Below are 20,343 nucleotides of genomic sequence, written 5' to 3'. Positions count from 1 at the left end.
GGCACACAGGACAGAGATGGTTGCCTGCATTCACCCAGATTTCCATGCAAATTGGAAGGAATGGAGAAACATGACCCAATATAGTCAATGATCTGACATCTCCTTAACTGGCACCCCAGCACATGGCGAGCTCTATAGTAATTGGGGCTTATAATGATGACCCGGAGGCCTCACAAAGTCCTGAAGTGTCCTCTGAATCATCAAAGAGTGATTACATTATGGCCAGTCCCATTTTTGTGTTAAACACATTGAGCTGTATTTGATTCTTTGGAAATTGGTGATTTCTGTGTGATCTCTATGGTGATTCTGCATTAACTATAATATTAGATTAACTGGAACACACTGTTCCCTGCCTGGTCCATATAATGCAAAGTTTAGTGGGATACTTGCTATCTTTAAACACTCTGACCAACTTGAAGCTTTGGTCAAGGATGCCTTTTTCCCTCCAACCATTGCTGTCGTCCGCTGACCTCATTGGGCTCTAGGGATTGTTGCGTTAACAGCTGGGCTTTGGGAGAAACATGGTGGTGTTGTTTCTAAGGAAGCTGCTAGATCTCCTATAGTGTAAAACTAGACCAATTTTTAGAATTGTGCTTTTATTGTTAGCAGAGTTAAGGGTAAGTGAGAAGAGAGAAAATAGCCTCTTGGCAAGGTGGCCCAGCAGAGTAGGAAAGATGCTGTTTGTCCCCGGGTGATCAGGAGTAGAGGGGGTGTGCTCTCCCAGCTGCAAGGAACAGCTGCAGTGGATGGGCAGATGGACGAGAAAGAAAACTCCACCCTTGAACTTCTGGCTATGCTGTAGGGGGTGGGATCAGTTTAATGGAAGCGGGCCTGCTGTGTTCTACTGGGACATGCCTGAGTCAGGCTATGTCCCTAGGAACGGGACTCCTTGCTTCCCTCTTAGAGATACTCTTCTTTTGTGATGATTCTGCTTGGCCAGGGTAGCTCTGTTGGCCATAATGGTGAATCACAGAGTTGTTGGTTCCTAAGTTGTAACACTAGGCTTCCTTACCTAACCCTTGCCTTCAGCTCAGATGGTCTTTACCAAACAACAGAGAACTGTAGTTCTCTCCTGCCCTTTATGCTATGTTTAGCTTCCTGGTAAACACTAGGCAAGAGTTTGTGAAATGAATTCAGGAAACACTGTGCCATGGATGAGTAAGGATGGTTTTTACTACTTCAGAATTGTATGGTATTTTGTACTCTATAAAGTAAGTACTTAAGCATAAAAGACTGTCCTGTAAATATACCACCACTAAAAACTGACAAAGCCTGAACTTGAACTCTGTGAAATCCTACTCCAGGACAGTTGTATCAATACCGTACTTAATCCCTTGAAGAAACGCCTGAAAGCCTTCTGTATATTTCATTCATAGGAAGCATCTGTAGCTCCTTTGCTGGTATGGCAGATGGTGACATGGGAAACCAGGAGGTCTTCCCTACAGAGGAAGAGGAGGAGGTGGCTCCTACCCCAGCTAAGAGAAGAAAGGTGAGAAAGACCCAAAGGGATACCCAATACCGCAGCCATCATGCCCAGGACAAGACCCTGCTGAGCCAAGGCCGCAGACATCTGTGGCGAGCCCGAGAGATGCCCTGGAGGACAGAGGCTGCCCGGCAAATGTGGGACACCAATGAAGAGGAGGATGAAGATGAGGAAGAGGGCCTGGTGAAGAGAAGGAAACGGAGACGACAGAAGAGCCGAAAATACCAGACTGGAGAGTACTTGACAGAACAAGAAGAAGAGCATCGTCGGAAAGGGAGAGCAGGTAAGGTTGGCCATGGTGCTGCTATCCCTGTTGTGAATTCAGCTGGGAAGCTGCAGGCACAGTGGCATTCATACCACCTCTTCACCAGTATGTGGCTTCAAATCTAGAAGGAATGAATTCAGACTAGCCTACCGGTAAACTGAGGACTTGGAAACCCCTGCCTTCCACCTTCTTATAGACATCTGAAACTGTGGTTTATGCCATGGTGACTTTCTTGGCATGGGTCACTGTTGTACTAGGGAGTTTTGGTTGGCTTGAAAGAGTCAAGTCTTTGGAGAATATAGGTTCTTTCTTTAGTAATCTTGGGTTTTAAAAGGGGGTGGGGCTGGAGAGATGGTTCAGAGTTTAAGCACACTGGCTGCTCTTCCAGAGGTCCTGAGTTCAATTCCCAGCAACCACGTGGTGGCTCACAACCATATATAATGAGATCTGGTGCCCTCTACTGACCTGCAGGTGTACATATAGTACATATATGTATATTATGTATCCATGCACTGTATACATAATAAATAAATTTTAAAAAAAAGAACAACCAGGTGTGGTGGTATAAGCCCATTATCAAGCACTCAGGAGGTTGAGGGTAAGAGGACAGTGAGTTTGAAGCCACCCTGGGTTACATAGTGAGAGCTTGTCTTAAAACAAATAAGGAGGACATTGGCTGCCATACCTGGGTTGCCTTTGCTCATAAACTAAAATGAAAAGTAGTAGTTTTCTAAAGGCAACAGAAAAACTTGAAATATGTAAAATCTAGTTTCTCAGTTAAAGCCACAAGTAGTTTTTCAGAGTCAGAGTAAAGTTCTGAAGTGACATAGGTGACAGAGTATTTGCTGGTCCTGAGCTGTGAAAGCAGGCAGTTCAGAAAGAAAACTTTCTGTGACCATGTCAAATGCTTTAAATAGGATCATGGAGGGATAGACAAGAGGCTTATACCAGTATCCTTCGTTAATACACTTCAGGTTTGTTCCCATAGTAGGTTTCTAACTGAACAAAAAGCCCATCTCTGGATTCCATAGGAACATGTTCATCTTTCCTTATTCACTGACCATTTCCCTTGAAGCAGCAATCAATTGTTTCTTATGGTGTATTCACTCTGAGCTGCTGATAAATATGTATAGTTCCCTTATTATCTAAAGTAAAAGCAGCTCACATTGAGTAGTCAGTAGATCCTGGGTATACTATAATGCAAAGAAGGCTTAACCTCATTTCTGACTCTGTTTAAGTGGAGATATGTATAGGATACCTATCCCTAAGACTCGAGGGTAATTGAGCTCATTTTCATCAACTATCTGAACAAGGGCAATTTTCCCTTTCTTCTGCCAGAACCCTAATGGATTAGTCATGAACGAGCTGTCAAACCATTGGCCTCCACCTCTTGTTGGGATGACGAGAAGCTTTTGTATCACTCAATCCTCTCTAATGAAGGCTGCTTCCCTAGCTTGGGAGCTTCTCATAGAGTTATCAGCTCTTTTTTATTTTTTCTTCTTTTTTATTGTTTTAGGGGGTGTCTCTGTTATGTAGCCCTGGCAATCATGAAAATCTCTAGACCAGGCTAGCCTTGAACTCACAGAGATCCATCTGCCTCTGCCTCTGCTGGGATTAAAGGTGTACGCCACCACCGCCCAGCTCAGAAATTTCTTTTTAGACTGTATTTTTATTAATTGTTTGAGATTTCTTTTTGTTTATGAGAATAAGGCATTAGATCTTCTGGATCCTCTTTAACTGGAGTTACAGATAGTTGTGGACCCATGTGGGTGCTGGTAATCAAACTTGTGTCCTCTGGGAAGATCATCTAGTGCTCTTAACCGCTGAGCCATCTCTTCAGCTCATGTGAGAATTTCTTAACAACATTTCTCCTCAGAAAGCTCCAGTTTCCCTTACCTATTTTCTATCTGGCTTTGAGGTCAGTGTCAGAGAAGTAAGAAATGGACAAACTAGACAGACCACTACTCCTATCTAACTCTTGTAACCTTTCCTTTCATCCTATGCATGGCTCTCTGCCTTTTTATTCTGTGAAAGAGGTAGAAAGACCCATTTCCATGCACCTACCCATTACCTTCACTCTGTGCTTTTGTAGGCTAGCATAAAGCTCTGTTTCTTCTGCAACTGAATATACTACAGTTTGCCCTGGCCTTGGTACATGGAATAGATGGCTATTTTCTTCTTTATTGAACTCTGTAATGTGGTTTCCCCATGTTTCCTGCAGTTTTCACAAGGCATAGTTCTGTTCCTTCCTCTTGCTTTAACCCAAACTTGTTGGGTCAGAAGCCCTGGATTAAGGCTGGGTATGGTGGTATATGCCTTTATTTGCAGCACTCAAGAAGCAGAGGTAGGTGAATCTTCATGAGTTCTAGACTAACCTGGTCTACATAGTGAATTTCAGGCCATCCAGGACTATATACTGAGACCCTGTCTTAAAAACAAGAAGAAGCCTGATGGTGGTGGTGCATGCCTTTAATCCCAGCACTCACGAGGCAGGGGCAGGTGGATCTCTGAGTTTAAGGCCATCCTGGTCTACAGAGTAAGTTCTAGGTCATCCAGAGCTACACAGAGAAACACTGTCTCAGAAAGCAAAACAAAGACACAGCCTAAAAGATACCTGCTGGGAAAGTGAAAATCAGTTTCTTCAATGTAGAAACACTGGATATATTATCTACACTCCAGGGCACCCATGAATAGTTGGGCAATACAAAATGAATTTCATGGTTGTTTTTTTTTTTTATCTTGCTGGGATTTTTTTTATTTTTATTTATTTTTTATATTTTGAAAGAGAGAGAAATAGAAAAATAACATGATGAAGTTGGGTAGGTGGGGAGGATCTGGGAAGATATGGGGAAGGGGAAACATTTTCAAAATATATTGTCTGGAAAATTTTTAAGTAAAAAAAAAAAATCAAGAAAAAAGTCCTGAGTTTGAGTGCTCTTGCTGGAAGTGTCATTAGAGACCATGTAGCACAGTGTTTTTGGATATACTGTGAGGACCCACTAATATACTAGGTGGAAAAGGGATGAAAGAACAGCTAGGGCTTCTTTCTTATATGCATAAGCTATAGCCAATTCTTCATTCCTTTTGTCGTTGTTATTGTTGTTTTTGAGACAGGGTCTCTCTCTACATATAGCCCTTGCTGTTCTGAAACTCGCTTTGTAGACCAGGCTGTCCTCAAACTCACAGAGCTCTATCTGCCTCTGCCTCCCGTGTGCTGGGATTAAAGGCGTGTGCCACCATACCACCCAGTTTTCCAGTTTCGAATAAGGACTCCTACATCTGCATCTGCCCTTGACAATTTCACATATGAGAGTCCATGTCAAGTTTGGGGTGGGGGTAAGTTGAGAACTCTGGGATTTCAATCCCTTCATTTCACAGATGGTAGAAACTGAGGTTACAGTTAGTTCATAGCCTTGTTGATCTTTTGTGTGCTAGGCTCAGTGTTCAATCTTGCACCAAAGTCATATAATACTAATGCCTTAATCTTTATAACACTTTATGGAAAACTTTGCTTGTATCACCTCAATTCTGCTACCATTTCTGGGACTTGAAATATAATCTCCCCATTTGTAGATATGAAAAATGAGGTTCAAAGAGATTATGAATTGCCTCTATTCCGTTGCATAGTTAATGTAAGCCAGGGATAAGAATGTACTAGTTTTTAATTGGTTAGGATACTTGCTTATAAAGCACAAAGGATTGGGTTTAATTGCCAGTACTACATAATCTGGCTGGGGTGGAATATGCCTGTAATTCCAGGAAGGAGGTGGAGGCAGGAGAATGAGAAAGGCAGAGCCATTGGCTACATGTTGAGTTCAAGGTTGACCCGTTACATAGTGCAGCAACAAACAAGAGAGACCTCCTTGCCAAAATACAAGGTGGAAGCAGAGAACTGAAACCTGATGTTGGCCTCTGACCTCCATGTGCTCACTGTAGCACACAAGTGTCCATACTCACACAACTGCATACATACACATTCACACATACAAGCCACACAACGCTATTGTGAGTACAAGCGAATGTTTTATGTCACCTACACAAGATGTTTAGGGCAGGTCCTATGGTGTGAGGCTCTTGCTAGTGGAGTTTGTAGCAGGCCTTTTTGAAATTACAATTCTAGACACATGTTGCCTTGTACCAGTGATACCAATGACTTGATTTCCAATCAAGGAAGGTAGTAGCTTTCTGCCATTACATATAAGTTAAATAGGCCCATAGCACCTTCTGGACTGGGGAGTTTCTGTTGCCTTGATCTTGGTGTCTTCAGAGAGTGACAAACAGTTGGATGAGGAGAACTGAGACCATAAAGTCAGCTTCTACTTTGATTTTACATCCCCACTGTACTTGACTATTCAGCAAAGCTGCTAAATTGATTTTCATTTTGGAGAAAGAAAGAGGATCGAGAAAAGGCTGAAAAGAGATTCTGGTTTGCTCTGGGCTATGGGGACAGCATTTTTTAAATGATCCACATTTTGGGGGCTAGCCAGATGGGCTGCCCCCTGCTGGCAGGGCTGGAAACTCTCCTACGGGTAGAGGAGGGATTTGTATGGTGAAGCACTAAAGGATGGTGTTCCATTTCTCTTACAGTCATTCTTTCCTGTTTCTTGTTCAGATTCAAAGGCCCGTAAGCAGAAGACTTCCTCCCAAAGTTCAGAGCACTGCCTCAGGAACAGGAACCTTCTCTTGTCCAGCAAAGCCCAGGGGATCTCGGACTCACCAAACGGTTTCCTCCCAAATAACCTGGAGGAACCAGCCTGCCTTGAAAATTCAGAAAAGCCATCAGGAAAACGAAAGTGCAAGACCAAGCACATGGCAAACGTCTCAGAAGAGGCAAGGGTGCGTGGCCACCAAAGACATCAACATGGGGGGATATGGGCTAGAAAGGCAGACTTTCTACCAGGTCCCTCTGGCAGTAACTTCCTCAGTGAGGGTGAAGGGAACACATAGATAAGGAAGGTCAGCTACTGTGTATGAAAGCATTCTAGCCGGGCGATGGTGGTGCATGCCTTTAATCCCAACACAGATGGAGGCAGAGGCAGGTGGATCTCTGTGAGTTCGAGACCAGCCTGGTCTACAGAGGTAGTTCCAGGACAGGCTCCAAAGCCACAGAGAGACCCTGTCTCGAAAAACCAAAAAAAAAAAAAAAAGAAAGTATTCTAAACTAGTTCTAGAAGGCTTGGGACAGATTCGAGAAGTGGAGACTAAAGTTATAGGTAACTATATGGTTTCACCCCTGATGTCTTTTCCCCAGCTACCTTTGTGTCTTGTTTGAGTTAAGATGTGGTTAAAGCATATGGCAGGGTGCTAGCCTGCATAGATTGTTAGCATCTAATCGAGAAGCTTTTGTCCGAGCTTAACTCACCAGACACCAGTCATGGAGCTTTCTGAGACAATCAAGGTAGACTACACCTTGTAGAAACCAGGATATTGTTGAACACACCAAGGTTTCTTTTTTTTTTTCTTTTTTCCTTTTTTTAAAAAGATGTGTTCATTTATTATATATACAACATTCTGCCTCCATGTATGACTGCATGCCAGAAGAGGGCAACAGATCTCACTACAGATGGTTGTGAGCCACCATGTGGTTACTGGGAATTCAACTCAGGACCTCTGGAAGAGCAGCCAGTGATCTTAACCACTGAGCCATCTCTCCAGCCCCTAGACCAAGGTTTCTTGAGGGTCCAGGTTAGCTGTTTTCCCTACCCTGAACCCTGTTCCTTTGCCTCATGAGGAAGCCTAGATTGGGTACTCACCAGTTAGGCAGGCAAGCATTCTTTGAATCTTTTTTCAAAATCACCAGTTCATTTGGTTCTGATGTTCATGACAACTGGTGTTGGTATCAGATTCTTCAGGGTACCAGTAAAGAAAAAATAAGACAGTCCTCATGATGGGTGCGTTTTACATTTGAAGGAGGTGAAGGTCCAGTGTGTACCTATGATAGGTAGGCATCTGTCACTGACAACCCAAAATCAAAAGGCTGTGTTGGTTAGTTACAATTCCTACCCTTCTGTCTAGCTTTCAAGTAGGAATTCCTGAATAGTACTAGCAAAGAAAGGGTGGATGCTTGTCTTCCCCCACCCCTTCCTCCTTCCTCCCTCGTGAATCCTTGTTGCAGCTTACACAAGGCACTCAAGTCTATTTGCTCATCTTTAAAAATGGAGCTGATGCTCCTAGTCCTTTCTGTCTCACAAGGGTGCTTGTGGGGAACAAAGGAGGCAATGGCTCTGACAGGCTTTCATAGCGGGAAAGTGTTCTCTCAGGGTTGGTATGCCTCCTTGCACTTCAGGCAGAGACAGAAATGAGAGAACAAGAAGTACAGCATGATTAGCTGGCCTGGCCTGGCAGGATGTCCATTCCCTGTAACCCGTAGATTATGAGAAAGATAGGAGCCCAGTGAAGAGTACAGAAACCTGCTCTGCATGAAGAGCTTCTTTGCTGTTGTCAGTCTTTATTTCATGTATGTTCTTGTCTCATGTGTATACACATATTCAGGTGTATAAATGCAGGTTCATGCCACAGCACAAGTGTGGAGGTCAGAGGGCAACCTTGATTGTAGGTCTTTACCTTCTACCTTGTTTGAGAAATTCTCTTTGTTGTTTTCCTGCTACATATACAGGATGAAGTAGCATAAAATTTTCTGTCGACTCCTCTGTATCCACCTCCCACCTTACCTCAGAGTTCTGGGCTTATAGGCACTTGTACCACTTTGTATACAAAACTCCAGCTTTGTATGGGTTCTGGGGATTTAAACTTGGGTCCTCATGCTTGTATGGCAATTGCTTTTACCCACTGAGCCCTCTTCCCAGGCTCCCTGTTGTCATTCTCAATCCCTGAGTGCTTCTTAGAGGTAGGCACGTGGATTGTAGTCATTTAAAGGACTTGTGTGAGGTGACTCAATGGTCTTGCTTGCCAGTATCAGGATGTGAAACAAATTTGTCTGCCTCAGGAGGAGCCCTGGTTGTCAGTGTGCCTTGCCATCTTCAATAGGAGCTTTCTGCCTATTTCTAGGACATCCCTGGCAAGTGGGTAAGTAGGCAGAAAACACTGCCACCTTTAAGCAGTTCTGAGAGAGGAAAGGTCCCAGGATCCTGCCCTCTCCTCCCCTTTCTTTTCTGGACACTCAGATGGCCCCATCCCTCACAAAGGTAGCCAGCCGCTTGACGCTCAGCAGCACACTCTTATGCCTCTGTCTGGTTGTTCTGTCTGGCGAGTGTCTGCTAAAACGTTCTCCTGGAGAGGGTTTTGTCTCTCCCGAGGGCCTCCCTTCCTCCCTCCCGCCTTTCTTTCTCTCCCAGTCATCACCACCTGCTCCAGTTGCCCCCATGGCATGGGGCTTTGTAGTAGGAAGCAAAGCAGGGGGAGGGTTGGGGGACGCTCTTGCATCACTAAAGCAGGGCATTGGCCAAGGGCTTCTTCCCACAGAGGCTCGGAGCCAGGGGGAAAAGGAGGGGGAATGGGTCCCCCTACTTGTTCTCCTCATTCCTCCCCCTCCCAGGCAGCCTTCTTGCCTGCTCTAGCAGCCTGGCCTCCAGAAAGAAACTTACCCTTTAGAGCCTGGCTTAGCTTAGCAAAAACCTACGTACATTGCCCTGTGTCATCCAATTCTGCCATTGTATTCTCCATCTTCCTGGTGGTAAAACAGTATCATATCCTCATGGTTGGTGCTTTCTTGCTAGGGATTGTACCTTTTTGCTATGGAAACTGGTTATGACTTCTCATGATCTTCAGATTCACCAGATGGCACAGATTCCCTGGACCTGCATGTTGTGTCTGTTAGTGTTCCTTTCTTGACTTTATGTAACTTCCTAGGTAATTCTTCTGACTGCTCAGGGCTTTCTACATGGAAAGCTTGAATCAAGTAACACATAATTGTGATTGATAAGGTACCCAGCTCAGATGTCAGTGCTGGAAGCAACAAAAGAGAAGGTGACAATGTGAACTGTCCCCCTAAGGAGCTTAAGAACTAGCTAGAGACAGGTGTAGAGGATAAAGAAAAGTTGCTTGATCCCAGAGTTGGAGGTCAGCTTAAGCAATGTAGTGAGACACAGTCCTAAAGGACATTTAAAAAGGAAAAAAAATAACCTTATTAGGGGATTCACGACTTACCCATAGAAAACAGCAAGAAAATAAGGAAGTAAGGTGTCAGACTATGTGATTCTAAGTAGGCTCTGGATATGCAGAAAGAGGGCAGGGGGCTAGAGCATTGTAGAATAATGTAGCAGACATAGGTTAAGTGAAATCTCAATGCTCTGAGGATTTTGAGTAAACACATGTGTTAGCTCCATTATGGTGTAACAGATCACTCAAAAGTCTAGTGATTCTGCACAGCAATAAGCATGTATTGTCTCATAGTTTCTGGAGCCCAGAAATTGAGGCGCAGCTTAGCTGACACCAGTGTGGAGTTTTGCATAAGGTTGCGGTCAGGTGTTAGAGCTACCTCTAGACTGGGTAGATGTGCTCCCAGTGTAGTGCATACATGCGGCAGGGGTGATGATGCTGGCTGTTGGCAGGAGGCCTCTTTTCCTTTCCTCATGGATCTCCCCAAAGGGCTGCTCACTTTCCCCACAGAAGATGAAAGTCACGTCCCATCCTTTGCAGTCTCCTATTACCTAGGTGAGCCTTATCCCATGTGGGAAAGGAGCTTGACTGTTGGGGTAGGCTTCTCAGTCTGTCATGGTGGCCACCCCTTAGTCTTCTTTCTGGCTTCTAATGGATTATGTCTCTCTTGTATGTGGGGTACACTTAAGCCCTGCTAACAGCCCTCAGGGGTTGTTCATATCTTAGGCTTGCAGCCACATGGAGCTGAGGCTGCTCCCACTTTTGAATACAATGGTTCTTTGAATACAGTTACTTCAACACAGTTGTTCTTCATCTAGAACCTGAGTTTGAGGTACAAGTGACCAAGGAAAGCACAGGATAACAAGCAATAGGAACCTTCTGTGTACCTTCAATTCATGGTGGGGGCAAAGGGAAGCATCCATGGGTCACTTCACAGGACAGAACTCTTAGAACATTTGTAGCACATAGCCTTTGTAATGGCTATCTCAAAGGCCTTCCACGGGAGAAAGTAAGGCTCAGAAGAGTTAGGCTGTGCTTCAGGTGTTATAACTAGTGGATGTCAGGAGCAGACTTCAAACCCAGCCCTGTCTGGTTCCAGAGCCCACAGTCCACTGCCCTGGGTGGGCCTGAATATAATCTTAGGCTGTGGTATGATGAAAGATGGGAGAAGCCTGCGAGATTGGATAAGAGTGAAGGTATTGAAATTGTGACTAGTCATACTTCAGTCTCTTGTGTTTCTTTGTTCTTCTCATTACTTACAGACATTGCTTATACAAAACCTCAACAGCAGGTAGAAGAGGCTTGTCAAGTGCTTTAGAGAAGATGGACTATCTCTGCCCAATTTTCAGTCCTCCTGTCATGCCATGGTTTATGGGGCCGAGGATCTTATATCTTTAATATCCACTCATGGAAATGTAGAAGCTTTCCTCACTTTGAAAATAACCTCGCATAGCTAGTGACTAGCCTAGCTCCGGTCTCCATCTCGACACTGGGCCACTTGGCTTGCTGTCAGTAAAGCACAGCATGAAAACAGATGTCGTGAGGTGGCTTTGGCAGCCAAATGGCGTGGCCATGATGAACTGGGTATGCTGCTTGGCCTGACCTAGAGCTTCATTTCTTCTTTCCAGAGCAAAGGCCGTTGGAGCCAGCAGAAGACACGATCTTCGAAATCTCCCACTCCAGTGAAGCCCACAGAACCATGTACACCCTCCAAGTACCGAAGTGCTGGCCCAGAAGAGGCCTCAGAGTCACCCACTGGCCGACAGATTCCCCCAGAGGCTCGGAGACTCATAGTAAACAAAAATGCTGGTGAGACCCTCCTACAGCGAGCGGCTCGCCTGGGCTATAAGGTGAGTAAGGTCTCCCTGAGCAGGCAGGCAGTGACAGGATGCCGTTAGCCTGAACCTCAGGGAACAGCTATGCCATTGGCTCCTCTGGAGCCTAAGTCTGCCTGATCTCCCTCTACTGTCCACATGCCTCTGAGGCTGCTTTGCCCCTTATCTTATCTTAGTATATGGGAAGGTAAGCTCAATGAAAAGTCAACTCAGGATAAATGTAATTGAAATAGTAGTGCAATATCATCTGCTACATCCCTAGGCTAAAAAGGAGATTTGGCATTTTTATGTTGTCTTAATTTACCTGAGTAGTGGCTCTTCCAACCAAGAGGAACACAGGGTGATTATTGTTTACACTTTAACTCCTGTAGTTTCTCCTCATTTTGGCTTTCATTTAGAAGGGGCAAGAGCATGTTCAATAAACCAAGCCAGAGCTAACCTCACTTCCTTATACTGGGAAGGAAGGCAAGCAAAGCAGTATTCCTGGAGCGCTTATTTTGTCACATTAAGGACTCTGATGTAAGCCTATCGAGGTATATATTATTGCAAACAACTCTAGGGAGTTAGCAGTATTAAATGATATGACAAGATGTGTGTGGTGGATTACCCAGATGGAAATCCCAACCCATAGGAGGTAGAAGTAGGCAAATCTCAGCTACTTAGTGAATTCAGATCTAGCCTGGGCTACCTCTGACTGTCTCAAAAATAAAACAAGATAAGTTGCGTCCAATATCATTTATGACAGTATTTTTGTCCGAGTTCAAACAGGTCTTTTGATTCCCAAGTGCTGAGGAATGGCAGAACTCCCTCATTTATCTTGATGACATTTACCTGAGGCTGAACGTTGGCATACATTTTCATCTTTTTCCACTTTCTGTTGACACAAACGCCCCTGACTATGTATCTTCACTCTCCATAATCATTTCCTCAGGATTTACTTGTGGATGTGGGCTTAACTGCAGTTCAGAGTGTGCCTTCTTTATTAGACTTTCTGTACATAGAAGCTTCATTTGTGTCCACATCAAGCTGGAAGATTTAGTGTGAGTGTCTGCATGGCTATCAGGGAGACCTGAACATGTCCTGAAAGCCAATCTCTGCAAAACCAACAAACAGGCAAACACTGGGGAAGCAGAGACCAGCGCTGGAACTTGGTCTGGGAAACAGTGGGCATCTGTATCAGTGACAGTGTAGGAGGCACACGTAAAAGTAGCATGGTGCTTTCCATGTGCAGGAAACAACAGCCACAGTGCAGGCTCACAGTAGCTTTCTCTGCCTGAAAGCATTGACCTCAGAACAATAGTAGGTACCATGTTCTGGAAGCCAGTCACCCTATGGTACTGCCAACCCCCATCCCAGCTTATTCATAGTCTTGTCCTAGGCTAGCAGAAGTGCTTCAAGTCATTTGAGTTCCACCTCTGGGTCCTGTTACCTTGTCACCTCAGCCCCAGGAAGGTAGGCATGACCTGAGGCTGAGTGGCAGAAGTGTGTTGTAGGGCTAGAGGTGTAGCTCAGATGCTTTGCCTAGCAAGCACAAATGCTGGGCTGAATTCACAGCACTGCACACATTGGGTGGAGTGATCCATGCCTGTAACCCAAGTATTCACGAGGCAGATCTGAAATTCAAGGTCATCTTTGGCGACATAGGGAGTTTAAGGCTGGCCTGGGATACAGTGAGACCCTGTCTCAAAACAAGGAAACAAAACAGAGTTGTACTTGGTGCCATGACCCTGTCAAGAACAGACCTCCCCATCTGTGTCCTGTAAAGCTCAAAGAGGTGAGCTCTGGGCAGCAGGGGGCCAGCTCCGAGTCTTCATCCCAGTGATCACCACCTAGATGAGTACTCTTAGTCATAAGAAATGTCTTTCTCCTGCCAAGGGAACAGCTCAGAGCTGGGGCTCTGGCAGTGGAGGCTGAGCACTGACTTTGTCCACACAAGATTTTGAAATGTGTCTTTTGTTCCCACATATAAAGGACAGGCTTTGAGATTTGTCAGACACTTGTGGAGTGGTGAGTCTAACAGGAATGATTCCAAAAATGAGACTTTTCTCTGCTCACAGAGCTGTCCCCATCCCCACAGGACGTTGTTCTCTACTGCCTCCAGAAGCACAGTGAGGATGTGAACCACCGTGACAATGCAGGCTACACAGCCCTGCACGAGGCCTGTTCCCGGGGCTGGACTGATATCCTGAACATCCTGTTGCAACATGGGGCTAATGTGAACTGCAGCTCGCAGGATGGCACAAGGCAAGAAAGCTGCTCCTCTGCCAAGTCTCAAACCGTGGTTCAGTCTTTGGCTGCGGAGGTCTCACTCCAGCCTAGATACTTACAGCACATCCAGCTGCTGGCGTTAAAAAGGCCTTCCCAGGAAGCCATTGAAAGGATTTCTGTGGGCTGAAGGGAGCCAGCTTAGGGCAGGAGCTGATGAGTTCCTCAGTGTTCAGTCCATACTGAACTAAGAAAAGGCTGAACTTGTCCAGGGTTCATTCTGTCCCTTGTCAGGTCCACTCACTCTTCCTGATGGGCGACTTGTCTCGTGTGGAATTGATGCCTTCGGATCAAAGCTGGAAGCTAATCTTGGGCTAACATTCCAGATTTGTTTTTTTGTAATTCGGTCGCTGTGCATTTAAAAAACGAGCTGCCTGAGTCTGTAAGATTAGCTTGCTATATAAAGGTACTTGCCATCAAACCTGAAAACCTTGGGTTCCCTATGATGTAAGGAGACAGCTGATTCCTGCAAGTTGTCTTCTGACTTCCACACACAAATATTCATGCATACACACACACACACACACACAATGAACGAATAAGTAAATGCAATAGCATATTAATGCACACATATACACAAACATAAACACTCGCTGTGTTTTGGAGAAGTCATGCCCACCCTTCTCAGAGGACCTACTTCAGGAAGTTCTAGGAAATGCCATATACCAAGTAGAAGGACCCAGATCAAGATATGCAGGCTGTGCTTGGCTGCTGCCTGGTATGGAGCCTCCCTACACATCCTTGCCCTTGAGCAGTTGCCTGGGTCCTTCCTCTTCAACAACCACCTGTAGTTGCTTTAATTTGACTTCCACCAAGGGACCTGTTCTCTGCTGAGCTAGTAGTAGATCCACATTGTGCTCCAGATACTGTCCACAGATGGAGGGGAATGTAAAGGAGAGATGGATATGAGAGAAGAAAAGGAGTGCAGAGAAGACAAAGACATGGCCACATAGGATAAGAGTTTCAGGCCAGAAGTGGCTTCTCTGCTCTAAATCTTACCCATGTTGCATTGGGGATACCCTGACGTCATCACCGTAGCATCTCACCCCCTCCCCCTAGTATGGTAGCCTGAAGCCTAAAAACTTGCCCCTTAAGTCCTGTCTCACTGACCCTATATGACCTCCACAGGCCAGTTCATGATGCTGTGGCCAATGACAACCTAGAGACCATCTGGCTTCTGCTATCCTATGGAGCTGATCCCACACTGGCTACCTACTCGGGTCAGACAGCCATGAAGCTGGCCAGCAGTGATAACATGAAGCGCTTCCTCAGTGGTAAGCATGGACCAGAATTGCAGCCAAAATCCTCAGGGCTGGCCTGTGTTGCTGCTGGTGATGGTGGGGCTCTTCAGTAACTGTCCTAGACAGCCCCCACAAGGAGGGTCCACCCTCTTCACATATTCCTTCAGTGTCTTGAGACTCTCTAGCTACTTTATAAAGCCCCTTGCTGTGAGTGTCCACACCACTACCTCTGTTAGGCCCCTAACCTAACCTCCTAGAGGGACTCATTTCATCACTAGGTGTCTGGAGCAGGCCTCCTGGCGGGAGATTGGCTATACTCTTAGCTGGGAGCAAGATATGTCGACCTGTGCTATGAATGGAATGTCAGTGTTAGAGAACAGATAATCCCCCATTTTGCTGTTTCTGCAATGTCTCCTTGATTAAAGTGCCGCTGAAACCCTTTCTGAAGCTTTATTCTCATGGCCCTTCTCCCGTGGTAGCTTTGCTATTCCCTGTGCATTCCAATATTCCACTTCTCTCCATTCCTCTCTTCCCCAACTGCCATGTCCTAGTGCAGTGTCACGGTCAGGCCCATGGCCAGGGCCGGAAGCCACTGCATTGATTTTCCTTTCTAGTAGGTAGCACTGTATGTCTGCAAGTGGGCAGGTTGCTCTGAGTGAGCTGGGCAGGTGGGATGGAGGAATGAAAGAGGGGAATCTAGTTTGAGTAAGCTCAGTGTCAGTCCGTTTGGACTTTATCTCAGGGCATCGGAACCTTCAGCTTCTTGTGACAGCATGGCTTACTTCTTCGGGTTGTCTGAGTGATGGATGTTGCAGTTCTGAGTCGGAGCCTTCAACTGTAGTAGAGTAGTCTGCTTCCTGCTCTCACCTAAGCTTTGGCCCCATTAGTCACCAACCATCCCTGCTAAGGATGCACTATTTGCTTCCCAGGTAGGGAGTTGCGGTTACTAAACAAAGGTTCACTGAGTAGCTGTTAATGGAGGAAGTGGGAGAACCTGTACTAAAGGTTCCCATGGAAGAGGCTGCAGGGGGCAAGCAGATGACAGGTCACCTACGGAGCTTTTTACTTGAGCTCAGCCAACCTCCAGACAGGTCCCAGTGAGTTTAACTAACCCTTGATGTGTAGGCCTCCGGCCCTCCAGCCTGACTTACCTCAGGCTGGGGGACTAGAGGCTTCCTTTTCCATTTCTTTCCCCCTGGCTCTAGGTCCTTGGGCATCTGATCATCATGAGACACAGCCAGCCACTTAGGAATTTCTTTTCTTTTTCACTTGACTTGGACCAGTGGTGACTGGTACTCACTTTAGCAGAGCCACCCCAAGGGTACAGCATCTGGCACCCTCTCACATGTACACTCTGTCTTAGATATTGGCATGGCCCTTTTGCACTCTGGGTTCCCAGGACCATGTATGGACTAACATCTAGAATATGCCTGTATAATGAAGATTTCATGAAACTTGTCTTTCATAACTTGTCTAATGGGAGGGAAACTCTGGCTAGAAACTGCCCTCTCCAAAGTCAAGGGCAAATAAAGTAATCCCTCTGGTTACTTTAGTGGGGCAATGAGCTCCCTTCTCTAAAACTCCAAAGGAGTTTAAACGTTGACTTTTTGTTTTGAGACAGTGTCTGCAGTTGTGGCTGTGTCTTAGTTGTGGCTATGTAGACTAGACCGGTAGAGATCCGCCTGCCTCTGCCTCCTGAGTGCTAGGATTAAAGGCGTGCGCCACTACACCTGATTGACACTATTTTTATTGGCTAAAAAAATGAGAGATAAGCACTTCTTCCATTTTATTTTTATAAACTCATCCCAATCTCCTAGGTATTTTTAAAAGGCTTTCTGAGACAGGGTCTCACTATTTGGCTCCGACTGACCTGGAACTTGCTATGTACAACAGGCAGGCCTCAAACTGAGGTCTGAAGCTTTCTCTTACATAACATCCATCTGTCTTTGCCTCCTGAATGCTGGGATTAAAGGTGCCACCACACTCAGTTAAAAAGATTTTTAAGACATGCATGCGTGCGTGTGTGTGCGTGAATGAATACCATAGCCTGCATGCGGAGGTCAGTGGACAGACAACTTTCAGGAGTTCAAACTTAGGTCATCACGCTTGTGCAGAATGCATGCGTCTCCACTGAGACATCTCACTGACATATAGCTAGCCTTTGGACACCCCCTTTCCTAACTAAAGTGCTTCTTGGTGTTGCAGATCCCAAAGGAGACTTTTCTAAACCCAAGTGCTCTTGCCGATCTGGGCAGAGCATCTTCATTCAGGTCTTGGCATGTGTTTCTCAATTCATGGGTAAAGAGGTCGTGCTCCAAGGGAATGTTCATAGACTAGGGCAACACTTCTCCATGTAAGGGCAGGGCTCTTGTTACTAGGGAAAGTTCTAGCAATCCTTGCCCAGACCTTGGCATGATCCTCCAGTGGAGGCAGGCATTTGTAGGCGTCGACAGGTCCCCCATGCAGGGAAGACTTAGACTCAAAAAGTCTTTTGATGAGGGGTGACTGAGAAGGTGATAAAGAGAACTTCTTTAAAAATGAAGGTGAACTTCTTTAAAAATGTGGTGGCACACACCTGAAGTTTAGCCCTGGCCGGAGGCAGGAGACTAAGGTAGGAAGATGGTGAAGCTGTCCTGGGTTACATAGGTTTGTTTTTGTTTTTGTTTTTGTTTTTTTCGAGACAGGGTTTCTCTGGTTTTGGAGCCTGTCCTGGAACTAGCTCTTGTAGACCAGGCTGGCCTCGAACTCACAGAGATCCGCCTGCCTCTGCCTCCTGAGTGCTGGGATTTAAAGGCGTGCGCCACCACCACCCGGCCCTGGGTTACATAGTGAGTTCCAGGCCAGCCTGCACTAAGGTGAACAGAAAGACCCTGTTTTGAAAAAGAAATGGGATCTATGCAATGTAGTTCAAGTGACTAATTCAGTGACATCTAGAGCATTCACGATAAGTAGTCACCATTGGCCGCTCTCGATGCGTCATACTGAGCATTCCCTCTCTTCTCTTTCATCCCTGGGTGTTCTTAAGGGTAGAGGGTTGGGAAGTACTCCTCCAATGCCAGACCATATATAAGTATATATATATACATGGAATTCGGATGGATTGACTTATTTATTTAGGCCTTTTGAGATGGAGGTTGTTTTGGTTTTTTGGTTTTTTTTTGTTTTTTGTTTTCAGTTTTAGCTCACCATTCTGGCTGCGCCATTTGAAAGTGTTCTGCCTTTCATCTTGAAGCACTTGCTCGGCGGGGGCTCCAGAGATGAATTGTCTTCATCCTCCCCTAGCAGAGTGTCGCAGCAGAAAATGAAGCAAACCCATGCAGGTTGCTAAGGGCTCCATTTTCTGTGGTTGTTCGGCTTGTGCTCGTCATAGCTTTTCTCACTATGCAAGACTCCTGTTCTGCAATGGTTGCCTGGGACTGAACTCTTCTAAGTCCCCAAAGATTTTATAGTGTTCCTGTAGTGAGTTAATGTAAAGCAGAGGATGACTGACTTGTTACAAATGTGGACTTCCTTAAAATGGGTTGACTCCAGCCCAGGCCCATTTCTCCTGAGCTCGTTTGTTCTTCTGCCTATCCAATTACTGAGCTTCTGTTAGGTTCTGGAGGCTAAAGGCCAGATAGATAGTAAACCCTTTCTACCTTCTTGTAGAGATTGGAGCATGGAGCTGTCCAAACCCCAGGAGATCTTTAAAAGGCCAAATTACAGGCCTGTTACTCATTTACCTTTGACCCCTTAGAAAAAAAGAGCAACAGACAATCTAGCAGAGAAGGAAAAAGAGACCCCGTTTCCCCTCCTCTGTGGGGAAGAACACGGGTTGAAGGGAACTGTGCAGTTTGGGTTGAGGCATTGGAACAGCTGTGTGGACTTCCTTTCCTTTTACTGATAAAGGGGTGAGCCTTTGACCATTCAAGGTCACTGAAGCACAGATTTTTGTTTCTCCTGCCAGAGACCTCTATGGTATGACCCCGTGTCAAAGACATCTCATTTCTTAGGTTTTCTCCTTTCATGTCCCTCAGCTGGTGACTTAGCAGTTGGGAGGGGTGTGATGGGATGCTAGGATCTTGAGAAACTACTGGCTCCCACTCCATGGCAACAAGGAATTCTGTACTTACCATGAGATTCTGAGGGTGCTGTCAATCAAAAGGTGGTGTAACGTAAAATTCATGATCACAAAGTGACCAGTTCATGCCTTCTAGTTCATTTCTAGCATTCTCCAGCCAGCCACGACTTCTGTCTAGGTCTGAAACAACATCATCATCATCATCATCATCCTGCATAGAGCTTTGAACCAGTGAAGTATTTGCTTCCCAACTCTGTTCCAAACAGTTGCCACTCTGTAATCTTGTCTTTGTGGATCTACCTCTTCCAGACTTCATATAAATGGAGCCCTACAACCTGGGGCTTCTGTATAGGCATAATCATGTAGTATAATGGTTTCGTGCTCCATCCATACACTGGCATATTTCAGTATTCATATACTAGTATCTAAAATTAATTCCCCCTCTGTGTATGTGGGGGGGGTCAGAGAAGAAGTTGTGGGAATTGAATCTGTCCTTCCACTTTGCGGGGCCCTGGGATTGAATACAGATTATCGACTTGAGCCACCTTTACCCACTGAGCCATCTAACTGGCCCTATATTCTTTTTTGCCTGACTAATAACATGTCATTGTGTGTATATATGCCATTCCTGCATACTCATTTGCACCATGTCCATCTTTTAGCTTGTCAGTAGCACAGCTTTGATCATACATTGCCCACATAACCTGTTTTGATTACTTGTTGTCAGCTCAGTTGCGTGTATACCCAGAAAGGGAATAGGTAGGCCCAGGGCACTTTCTCACACAGAGGATAAAATCTTAAAAGTTTGGTGTGGGTTGAAGGAGAATTTTTTAAAAAAAGGAAGGTCACTCATTTTGCTGGTAGTCACATCTGAGGAGAGTGCATTAAAGCTACACAATCAAGTGACTCCTCCCTCCCATGTGTCTGTCACTGACAGGCCTGTTCCAACTTTAGCGTCTTTGCTCATGCCAGTTAACTTTGGGCTGTCTCAAAAAGGCAAGTTCACCTGTCTGAGACAAAGCTTTGCAGGCTGTGGAGAGAATTAGAGGAATGTGCCCTGGGATCTGAAGGATCCCTAGTGAGGAGCCAGGAATGTGGTGACCCGTGGAATCCTTGTGTGACGGGGGGGGGGGGGG

General features: G+C 45.6%; 1 protein-coding gene across 4 annotated transcripts in view; it reads left to right on the top strand.

The window, feature by feature from the left end:
* Bcorl1 (BCL6 corepressor like 1) overlaps positions 1 to 20,343 on the top strand; it is a 67,983-nt gene that overhangs the window by 37,035 nt on the left and 10,605 nt on the right. For all 4 annotated transcript variants that reach the window (XM_026784830.1, XM_026784832.1, XM_005358402.2 and 1 more), the window contains 5 exons: positions 1,377 to 1,766; positions 6,361 to 6,584; positions 11,435 to 11,656; positions 13,719 to 13,885; positions 15,035 to 15,180. In XM_026784830.1, the coding sequence (XP_026640631.1) occupies positions 1,377 to 1,766; positions 6,361 to 6,584; positions 11,435 to 11,656; positions 13,719 to 13,885; positions 15,035 to 15,180 (1,149 nt within the window). The remainder of the gene's footprint in view (positions 1 to 1,376; positions 1,767 to 6,360; positions 6,585 to 11,434; positions 11,657 to 13,718; positions 13,886 to 15,034; positions 15,181 to 20,343) is intronic.

The sequence above is a fragment of the Microtus ochrogaster genome, chromosome X (genome assembly GCF_000317375.1).
Source record: "Microtus ochrogaster isolate Prairie Vole_2 chromosome X, MicOch1.0, whole genome shotgun sequence".
In the NCBI taxonomy this organism is placed as follows: domain Eukaryota; kingdom Metazoa; phylum Chordata; class Mammalia; order Rodentia; family Cricetidae; genus Microtus; species Microtus ochrogaster.
The sequence above is the reverse complement of the archived record's forward strand: the minus strand, read 5'-3'. Positions and strand labels throughout refer to the sequence as shown.